The 11,726-nt window shown below is 43.0% G+C and overlaps 1 protein-coding gene across 1 annotated transcript in view; it reads left to right on the forward strand.

Annotated features, from left to right (window-relative positions):
• PPP1R36 (protein phosphatase 1 regulatory subunit 36) overlaps positions 1 to 1,378 on the forward strand; it is a gene marked incomplete at its 5' end in the record, with an annotated part of 81,662 nt that extends 80,284 nt beyond the window's left edge. Inside the window, one exon of the mRNA XM_081204346.1 lies at positions 1,083 to 1,378. Coding sequence (XP_081060472.1) covers positions 1,083 to 1,317 — 235 coding nt within the window. The 3' untranslated portion in view covers positions 1,318 to 1,378. The remainder of the gene's footprint in view (positions 1 to 1,082) is intronic.
• Between the last annotated feature and the right edge of the window lie 10,348 nt (positions 1,379 to 11,726).

Below are 11,726 nucleotides of genomic sequence, written 5' to 3' on the forward strand. Positions count from 1 at the left end.
TTTGTTCCACCTGGCAACAATTCTGTCTGCTTTACCCCAAAAGCCGAAAACCGGGAGAAGGGGACTCCAGCTACCAGATTCTCCCATCTTTATCTCTTTGTTTCTTATCCTGCCCGTTCTCCAAGGAGCACAAGGCAGCCTACCTGGTTCTCCAGACACCCATTTTATTCTCAGAAATCGTACCGTATCGTAAAACCTTTATTGGCATCACATACAACATCCAAAACAAATCAGTACAGAATTACCACTTCCCCAGTGGCACAAAACATTTGCTAAAAGAAAGGAGGCAGAGCAGTCTATCGTCACATCTCTTGGTCTCCAGGGAGATCAGAGGTCTGCAGTGTATTTCGACGAGAAAAAACCAAATAGAGATATTTAGCCACTAACTTGGTGAGCTCCTGATCATTCCCCAGTAATAGAAAATGTATGACCTCTGACTCTGATTTCCATTTGGGGATACAGAGTTGATATAAAAATTGCTGGCAGAGATCAGCATATAGTTTACAATTTAAAACAGTATGTGTAAGGGTTTCTACCAGGTGGCCTTCACATGGGCAAGTTCTTTCTCCTTCCACCCTGCCTGAGAACCTTCCCCAAAGGAGGTCTGACGGATTTGAATTAAACCTGGCCAGCGAAAATGCCCTTCTTTCTTGAGGGTTAAGCAGAAATTCAAGGTAATTATGGTTAGAAACTTCTCAGAAATCACCTGTGAGGGAGACCCGAGGGCCAAACTAGACATTAGCTGTATCCTTAAGTGCAGTGTTTTAATTATTATTTTAAATGCATACTGTTTTGAAAAACAAACTTGCATTTCAGGGCACAGATAAGGAGCTCAGGTATTGCCTAGTTTGGCCTTGTGAGGTGATGATTGCTACAAGGTCACACGGTGAGCTTCATAGCCAAGATGGGCATTTGGACCTTGGTCTCCCCAGTCCCTATATAGCACCCCAACCACTTTGCCATCGTGTTAAGTGGTGGAGTATAACCCCTACGCTGTAGCTCAGCCAGTGCAGTTCCCTTAGCCCAGGTGTAACAGGTGGGCATCCACTCAACAACCTGGCTGCTCTCTTCTTCTCTGGCAGGATCGGCATCATTGGATGCCCACGCCACAGATTTATCCCTCATACGCTTCAGCCTATCGGGACGCAGGATGCTGAGAACGAGGATGACGAAAGCATAAGATCGGAGATAAGCATCTCTCCTGCTCTTTCCCAGGAGCTGAATGTCTCACCGAAGGTCCCTCAAGGCAGCGCTAGCCTCCAGTCTGTGGCGGGTTCAAGGGCTACCACTGAAGCAGATTACGTTGAGAATCACTAGCAGCGTACGCTAGCCATTAGGGCTAATTTTTCTTCGTTTAATTAAACTCTTTTGAAACGTTTGCCGTTTGAATTGTATCCCTTGTGTACTCCAGCCTGCAGGGAGAGTATAGGAAAGCCAGGCTACACTTTCCACTTTGCCAAGCTCCCAGGACAATACAGTATTCGGTGCATTAAAAAAAAAAAAGACCATTAAAGCAAGTTAAAACTGTCTGCGTTAAAACCAGAATAAAGAGTTTTTTTTGAAACTAGACATAGTACGCTTTCAGGTATTAAACCTCTCCAAAGGCCTGGTGGAACAGGTAGGTTTCCTAAAATGGGAATCCGTAAAGGTGGAGAAAGCTTTTTCCCGCATCCTCACTGCAGAGCCCTCCCTAAGGCTTTGGTGCATCAACTGGAAGTTCCTGCTGCACAGGCCTAGCGCACTGTGCTTGCTCACATCCTCTGCTGGTGGCCTGTTGTGGGTGGCGATTTGGCAGTCTCGGACATTATCTTCAGTACCTGCTCCATCCCTATGGAATGTTTATTAGTGAGCCCTATTAGTTGTTGTTGTTTTTTTAAATGCATTGCATTCTGATCTTTAATTTGCTATTTTAAAATTTCCCTTACCCACACACCATCCTACTGCATTCCTAAAACAATCTAGGACTACTGGGAGCAATCTGGGATTCTCAAGGTCAGGGGTGGACATTTAACTTGACTAGCTTCCTGAAACTGATCCAGGAGTCCAGGCAGAACGGGACAGATGTTAACATCTGCAACTGGCAAGCAACACGAAGGCTTTAAATTGGCCAGGGCCTTGTAAATACTAGGAGCCAGGCATTCTGCCTTTGCAAGGTCAACCGAACAGGACCTACTGTTCTTTAGGCTACAGCTTCCCACTGCTTCCAGTGTCTCTATACCCTCCATGGATTGATTTGGATACAGCCACCCACAGACAAGAGTGGGAGTGCTTGCATTGCATTGCATTGGAAGTGCTTGCCTTCAAGCCAGTTTGGTCCCCATAAAGTCAGGGCTGGGTGCAACATATCTTGCTGAGAAACAAGTCTGTTCCATCAAAGGAACATTCAGAGATCTCTTAGCATGGGTTAGAAAGCAGGAAAAGAGTCTCTTTCTGGGCCAGTTCATACATGCCCTTGCATCACTGAACGACAAGGTACTTCTGATGAACTTCCCTCTTCTGCAGACCTATTAAAGGTGCAAGAGCCCCAGCTGACCACCCTATATTTGTGCCCTGCAGCAGAGAAGGGGAGGGATTGACCTTTGGTTCTAATTTCCAGATTGGCAGATGGGTGCTCCTCCTGTGCACAATTTTTTTTTGCATGTCCATGCGACATTCTGGCTTCAAAACCCCAGCCCGTATTCCCCCCACCCCCAATCATTGGATCCAGATTTACCTTTTGGGCAGGAATGTGATCAATGTCCCATTTGTGATATGTTTACCATATTAAGCCCATCCTTGGAAGCACCCCAAGATTCGTATCACTAGGAATGTGTGCTTTAAATTGAGCGTTGTTGGAAATAATGCACGTGCACATGTGCAAGGACCCATAGCGAGAATGTGGACACCTTGTTTTTTTTAAAAGAACAACAACAAAGAAACCCTAGGACCTGCCAGTTTGCTCTAAACTAAATAACCAACATTTGGATGCACAACAGCACACAATGGAAAGGCTGGGTGGGGCTGGAATAATGAGCCACACTTTTTATTATTCCCAGATGCAACATGTCATTAGCAAGAGTGGATATTTCTCCCTGACTCCCGGGCAAAACAGCAGGGGGGACTGGCATATAATAAGCCCGTACAAAGAGAGCTTTCCTCCTGACTCACTTTCTCCTCTTAGAAAGATGATTCACCCTCATATGGAACCAGACCTCAGCAAGTTGCGTGCCTCCACAAGTACGACACGCCTGCCTTGGGAGCTAAAACTACACATCTATGGAGATAGTATAAAAGAACCTCTTTTGTCATTCAGCAAAGCTTCAGCTCAGCTGGGGAATCTCGATAAACAGCACGCCAATCCTTCCTTCTCCACGAGGGATTTGGCGCTGCCTCTCCAGCACTGCCCATGGCCTGGGCTGGCACAAATGTGGGGTGGTTGTAGGGAAAGGCACATAAGTCATTCCGCACCAGGAAGGCTGGTTAAAGTTGCCAGCTTCCTGTTAGCTGCAAGGGCGAAGGACGTGTTTGGCAAAACACTTCACTGCTGTGTTTTGGGAGTTTGCTGTGAAAGTTGCACGTGAGCATATTCTGTTCTGATTTGTCCACCCCCCCCCCCCGATTTCAACAAGACTCTGCCAGTCTTTCCCAACCTGGTTCTCTCCAGATGTTTCAGACTGAAAGATACGACTTCAAGCTCCATCTATTTCAGCCTCCTATTCCCACAACGGTCAACAAGATGCTAGGAGCCACTGAGAGCCTTGGATTTATCCACTCTTTTAAATTTTTTTAATTTTTTTATTAGTTTTTTAGCGTATCATTTTCAACAATTATTAAACATACTTTTATATCTTATACAATTTTTTTACTTCCATCAATCACATCTGAAAATTTTCCAATCTTTTCACTTAATATACATTTCTTACTTTCACTATTACATTTAAATCTCATAACTAATATCTCTCTTCTTTGCAATATTTCATATGTTTCTCCTTACAAAACTTCTTGTAGTCCTACTAGCATAATTTGTTGATTACAATTGCTCTTAAAATAGTTCATATCTTTCTTCCAATCTTCTGTAAATATCTGGTCCCGCAGGTTTAATCCTTCCTGTCATTTTATCCAATTCTGCGTAGTCCGTTAATTTTGTCTGCCATTCTTCTTTCGTCGGTATTTTTTCTTGCTTCCATTTCTGGGCCAACAATACTCTTGCCGCTGTTGTTGCATATGAGAACAATTTACCATGCTGTCTATTAATATCCTCATTTATAATACCAAGTAAAAATGCTTCTGGTTTCTTTAAAAATGTATATTATAACATCTTTTTCATCTCATTATATATCATTTCCCAGAAGTTCTTTACTTTCTTACATTCCCACCACATATGATAAAATGTTCCTTCTTTTTCTTTTCTTTTCTTTTTTTAAAAGTTTTTTATTAAGTTTTAGCAATGTAAAGTATAAAAGAAAAAATACAGGGACAAAGACAAGAAAAATATAAAGACACTAAATACATACTACAAAATACAACAATACAAACATTAAGCACAAAAATACATACATTAAAAACTAATAATAAAAAGAAAAAGCACATATAGGAAAAACACAAAAATTCCCTCTTTCTTAGTTTTATATCTTAAATTCACATATTTTCCTGACTTCCTCACGTCCCCCGTTCTTGTATCCCTTTTAAAAGTTGGTTCAGCAAATTCATAGCCCATTAATTTATCTGTTGTTGGTTTAATCTTAAATTTTACCTTATTGCTAGAACCCCAGAATTTCATTTCAATGTCATCAACATTCAGAAATTCTACAATATTTCTGCAAATAAGTTTTAAATTTTCCCCAATCTTCTTCCACTGAGTCTTCTCCCTGGTCTCGGATTCTGCCAGTCATTTCCGCCATCTCCATATAGTCTATTAGAAAATGTTCCTTCTTTTTCTTCACATTTCCAACGTTTATTATTTATCTTATACATTTTTGGCTCATTTCCCAGGTGTAATATACCATCTTTACATCATTAATTTATCCACTCTTTTAAAGCCATCCAACTTGGTAGTCCTGTGGAAGTGAGTTCCATAGTTTAACAATCTGCTGTGTGAAGAAGTACTTTCCCCGCTGTCCTGACTCTGCCTCGTTTGTTAGGTCCTTGCTTGTTTGCTTTGGTGTTTCCCCATTAAACAACACTACCTGTTACGTCCTGTTCTTCTTTCTTTTCAAGGTCTTGGCAGGTGAGGTTTTGCAGGCAAAAGTTGAGAAGTGACATGCAGACACAGGTGTTGGTGGAACCCAGAGTGCAATGCAGGTCTGCAATACCTTCTGCTGCTGTCCTCTTCAGCAGACGGCACAGCAATAAGAAAAGGTATTGTTCTGTAATTACAATACAGAGCTTAGAACGAGAAAAGAATAATGTTCTCATATGAGAATAGGAGTATAGCATCTAGATCAAGGGAAGTAATAGTGCCACTGTATTCTGCTCTGGTCAGACCACACCTGGAGTACTGTGTCCAGTTCTGGGCACCACAGTACAAGAAGGACACTGACAAACTGGAACGTGTCCAGAGGAGGGCAACCAAAATGGTCAAAGGGCTGGAAACGATGCCTTATGAGGAACGGCTAAGGGAGCTGGGCATGTTTAGCCTGGAGAAGAGAAGGTTAAGGGGTGATATGATAGCCATGTTCAAATATATAAAAGGATGTCACATAGAGGAGGGAGAAAGGTTGTTTTCTGCTGCTCCAGAGAAGCGGACACGGAGCAATGGATCCAAACTACAAGAAAGAAGAATCCACCTAAACATTAGGAAGAACTTCCTGACAGTGAGAGCTGTTTGACAGTGGAATTTGCTGCCAAGGAGTGTGGTGGAGTCTCCTACTTTGGAGGTCTTTAAGCAGAGGCTTGACAACCACATGTCAGGAGTGCTCTGATGGTGTTTCCTGCTTGGCAGGGGGTTGGACTCGATGGCCCTTGTGGTCTCTTCCAACTCTATGATTCTATGAGAAGAGTCCTTTGAAAGAGAGAAAAGCACACTCTCCTCATTTTTAGATGACACATGAATGTGTTGTAACAGGCACTGTTTCAGAAGAGGCATCAATACTTCTAGATACCAGTTGCTGGAAAACACAGGAGAAGAAAGCTCTTGGGCTCAGGTTCTGCTTATAGGCTTCTCATGGACACACACAGCTCAGTTGGCAGAGCATGAGACTCTTAATATCAGAGTTGTGGGTTTGAGCCCCACGTGGAGCAAAATATTCTTGCATTGCAGGGGGTTGGACTAGATGACCCTCGTGGTCCCTTCCAACTCTATGATTCTGTGATCAGCCACTGTGAGGACAGGGTGCTGGAATAGATGGGCCATTGGCGTGATCCAGCAGTCTCTTCTAAGGTTCTTGCTTGCAATTTTTAAAGTATATATTAAAAACAATTTTTATAAGTGAACCATCTTCTGTGCAATCAACTGAAGGTATCAATGTGTTTTAACCGATTAATCAAACTGATTAAACATGATATGCTACTATGAAAACTGCCATTTTGATGATGTTATCCAGGCATAGGCAAACTCAGCCCTCCAGATGTTTTTGGCCTACAACTCCCATCATCCCTAGCTAACAGGACCAGTGGTCAGGGATGATGGGAGTTGTAGTCCCAAAACATCTGGAGGGCCGAGTTTGCCTATGCCTGATGTTATCCTTCCATGCAGCTGCTCAACCTTCTCAATCTTCACAACCTTTTAGCTCCCCCCCCCATATTGCAGGGGGTTGGACTAGATGTCTCTTCCAACTCTACAATTCTATGATTCTATAAGAATTGCTGCTAAATAAACTTTATGCAGTAGTCGTCGTAACAGCAACAACAGAAGAAATAGTAGTAGTAGCAGCAGCAGCAGCAGTAATACACTGGGCAACAATTTTTTACTTTTTGAATATTGTCTAGATTTCTACAACTGCATTAGGGTATTTTTGCACTGCTGAATCAAGAAATGGCATCCGTTTCTCTCCATCAGGTCAGGTTTTTGTGCTATGTTGATTTGAAAAAAATCAGATCTTGTGACAAAATCGATTACATTTTTGTGGCATTATCAGCTGATTTTTGTCAACACATATCATCCTAAATATGTTTTTAAGAGAAAAAAATGTTTTCCCAACAACATATATTGATTACCTGATAGAAACATTGATTACTGAATGGTGGGCATTGATAAAGGTAAGTACACGTAAATTGCATGTTGCTTCACCATTTTTCAAACTTCAGGGCTTGAACTTCCGTTTCTTGGAACTCCTGGAATGCTCAGTGGCAGGGAGGTCTCTCTTCAGAGTCCAACAGTAGTCAGCCATCATGACTGCATCCCAGCGACCCTGATACCTGGTCTCCATCTCTTTCATGTCCTGATGGAATCTCTCCCTTTGCTCGTCACTCATTGAACCCAGGTTCTCAGGAAACCGGTCCATATGTGAAAATAGGTAGTGCATCTTGACGCTCATGTTGCAGCCCAGGTTTCTGAAAGCAGTCAGCATGTTGTTGACAAGTTCTGCGTAGTTTCTGGCCTTATTGTTGCCAAGAAAGTTCTTCACTACCAGAACAAATGCCTTCCACGCTTCCGTTCAACTTAATCACCCATAATCACCCAGAACTATTGGACCTGAATACTTCTTGTCATTAAAATAATCATTTCCAATCAAAACAATTATTCGACATGGCATTTTACCCCCACCAACTTCTTCTAAAATGCTCCACACAAGCGTACATGTGAACAAAAACGTAAAAAAAGACATGTGGCCATAGCTCAAAACTTGACCCGATTGAGCAAAACCAATGTGATTTTTGGATTCAGCTCATCAGATTCGTCCTAAATCATCTGAAAAAAACACAGACAACAAATTTGTTGTTGACCAGTGAGATGCTGAAGTAACTGGCAGGCAGGGGCTGATGGGAACTTTAGTCCAAAATGTTTGAAGCGCACCAGGTTGTCAAAGGTTGTTGTATAGGAATGAATCTTGCGGCAGCAATACTGTTCACACTTGCTGGCATCTGGGATTAAACCCTATCAGACGAAGGATTACTTCTGAATTTGAATTCACAGGACTGCAGCCCTGATAAAGAAAACAATTTTAGAAATTATCCTTCCCTTTTGCGCTATTGCACACAATGTAAGCCTAGAAAAACAGCTTTGTGAAGCTTTGCTACATTTCTGCAATCCGGACCAAGCCAAGGATGCCAGACATTGTCATTTATCTTCGGATGAGAGCTGGAATCCTAAACATACAAGGAGGCCCCTCTGATTCATCAAAAACATACCAGACATTCCCTGCCCCAGTATTTCCCAGATTTCTGATTGTGGAGTTTCTTTTCTTCTAAAAACCAACAGCCATACTAAAGCCCTATTTGGGTATTTAACTCTTGCAGGTTGAGGTGTGTTTGGGTGGATAAACTGTGGATGAGAGGAAGGTTCTTAACCTTCTGATGTGTGCATCCAATTTGCAAGTTAAAAATGGATTGCCACCCATCCCTCTCTCAATCTGTTTAAACAGATAGGTTTGCTGCCCTCAAATCTAGTCTCTTCATACCAGGTCAGACTGACTAATAAGAGCTGTTCGACAGTGGAATTTGCTGCCAAGGAGTGTGGTGGAGTCTCCTTCTTTGGAGGTCTTTAAGCAGAGGCTTGACAACCATATGTCAGAATAAAAAAAATTCCTTCCAGTAGCACCTTAAAGACCAACTAAGTTAGTTCTTGGTATGAGCTTTCGTGTGCATGCACACTTCTTCAGATACCATATGTCAGGAGTGCTCTGATGGTGTTTCCTGCTTGGCAGGGGGTTGGACTTGATGGCCCTTGTGGTCTCTTCCAACTCTATGATTCTATGATTACCTGTCCTTCTTGACTAGCATTGCTTACTCTGACTGACAGCAGCTCTTCAGGGTCAAGTGGAGTCCCGTCCCCGCCACCTAACCTTCCACCCGATTCTCTTTGAACTCAAAATGCAAAGGAACAATTGAATGTGGGGCCTCCTGCATGCGCAGCAAATTTGCAATCAAGAACCACCCACCCTCAGAGAAGGTCAGCATGAGTGAGTTCTGGGCCTGCCACCTAACTGGAAGGAGAAATGCTCAGAGCAGGGACACAACAGGCAGCCTCTTCAGAATGGTGCTATACTTGGGCTAGAGCAGGGGTGTCCAAACTTTTTTCAGAGAGGGCCAGATTTGATGAAGTGAACATGCATGAGAGCCGACCAAAGTTGTTGAGCCGACCAAAGTTGTTGGATTTTAACCCTGGGGGAAAACTGAAATGGACTTTGGACATGCCTGAGCTAGAGCATGGGTTGGCAAACTAAGGCCTGGGGGCAGATCCGGTCCAATCGCCTTCTAATCTGGTCTGCGGACGGTCCGGGAATCAGTGGAGGCGCAGGTTGCAGACACAGCAAAGGTGGCATTTTTCCATCTCTGCCATATTAAGCAGTTGGTCCCTTGCCTTTCTCGCCCTGATCTGGCCACAGTGATCCATGCGACGGTCACCTCCAGGCTTGATTATTGTAACTCACACTACAAGGGGCTGCCCTTGAAGCTGACCCAGAAACTCCAGCGGGTGCAGAATGCCACAGTGAGGCTCCTTGCGGGGTCCTTGCCGCGGGATCACATTCACCCAGTGCTTTACCAACTGCACTGGCTCCCAGTGGAGTACAGGGTCAGGTTTAAGGTGCTGGTTTTGACATTTAAAGCCCTACGCGGCCTAGGACCCACACACCTACGGGACCGCCTCTCCTGGTATGCCCCACGGAGGACCTTAAGGTCCACAAATGACAACATTTTGGAGGTCCCAAGTCACAAGGTGGTTAGATTGGTCTCAACTAGGGCCAGGGCCTTTTCAGTACTGGCCCCAACTTGGTGGAACGCTCTGTCACAAGAGACTAGGGCCCTGCGGGACTTGACATCTTTCCACAGGGCCTGCAAGACAGAGCTGTTCCGCCTGACCTTTGGTTTGGACTCAGTCTGACCCTTATGTTTCCCTCCCCTTATGGTTTTGATCTATGGACTACTTTTAAAATGAGGCTGCATTTTAAATTGCATTTTAACCTGTATTTTAAATTGTCCCCCCCCCCCAATTTTTTTTTGTAATTTTACTGGTGTTAGCTGCCCTGAGCCTGGCTCCGTCTGGGGAGGGCAGGGTATAAATATATTGTTGTTGTTGTTGTTGTTGTTGTTGTTGTTGTTGTTGTTGTTGTTGTTGTTGTTACATGAGTAGAATGTGTGCTTTTATTTAAAATCCATCTCTGGGTTATTTGTGGGGCATAGGAATTCGTTCAATTCCACCCCCCAAAATATAGTCCTGTTCCCCACATGGTCTGAGGGACAGTGGACCGGCCCCCTGCTGAAAAAGTTTGCTGACCCCTGAGCTACAGACTGGACAGAATAGCCCACTTCCAGAAGATTCTGAGAGGATGGAGGTAAACAGGAGACTGGCAAATCATAGAGAGACAGAATAGTCCAACTACCTCCGTGAGGAAGTTCTCTGGGCTCCCAGGAACATTTAATTATATAAAGGTTATTAAATTATTTAGGGAACATGAGAAGAGCAGAAATAGGGTTTTGGCTCCCTCTGCTGACTGCTTTATACCATTGTTAGGCTGAAAGCAGGAATATTAACTGATGTTTCATCAAAGGGAATTTACCGTACTTAAGGCAGAAATGTTCTCTGGACAGTGAAGACTGTATCTCCAGATTCCCCCCCCCCCCACTATAATACCCAGAAAAATTGAGAATTTCGCCAAAGTTAGCTAAAAAGCACGCTGGGCCCCTCCAGATGTCCTGTTTATTCTGCATTCATTCCAATTTGCTTGCACAAAACCTACGTAGTTTATCTCTGTTCTTTATTTGTTTATTTATGGGGTGGTTACATGATAATGAGCATTCATCCTGATTTGCTTTTGGGGTGTTAACATGTCTTCCCATTAATTGTTAATTCATCCCATGATTTTCAATCTATTTTCCTGTCACTTTCCTAACTGCAAAAAAATCAGTGTTTTTTATTATCATAAAAAAGTGGAATAGTTGCACAAGGACAACAAAGTACTTTAATTCTTTAGAAGCAAAGGTGGGATATAAATTCAATAAACACAATCAAATAAATTACCTAAATTCGCTTTAATTGCACAAATCTAAAGTTCCAGTATGAACTTGAAACTCTCCTGGAACCTAGGGGTAGTCTGGAGGCAACTCAGACTTGACATCTTTCTGCAGGACCTGCAAGGTGGAGCTGTTCTGCCAGGTCTTTGGCCAGGGTGCAGTCTGACCTATTTTCCTTTGTATTAGAACAAGCATGAAGGAGGCCTCCCAGCCTGTTCACAGGTCCTTATATGACCAGTGAAAACAGTTGGTCCTGGCAAGTTTTAACCGCTCTCAATCTTAACCTGATAACTGCCATTTGTCCAGATTTTAATTTGTCTGAATTAATGCCTGTTTTTATGTATACTGTGTTATTTATATGATGTTAGCTGCTCTGAGCCTGGCTCCGGCTGGGGAGGGCAGGGTACAAATAACATTTATTATTATTATTACTACTACTACTACTACTACTACTACTACTACTATTAACCCTACTTGCAGGAAATGTGATACAGATTATCTGATTGGCTGTCTGTGGGTTGTTCCTCCCCCATTCACGTTTTATATTTACAAATAACATAAATATTAGAAAATTACCCTAAGTTTCTATGCACTCATCCATAGAAAACTAAGGCTTTTAGTGCTACTTCTGGAGA

The sequence above is a fragment of the Podarcis bocagei genome, assembly GCF_964188305.1.
Source record: "Podarcis bocagei genome assembly, chromosome: 1".
NCBI classification, from domain to species: Eukaryota; Metazoa; Chordata; class Lepidosauria; order Squamata; family Lacertidae; genus Podarcis; species Podarcis bocagei.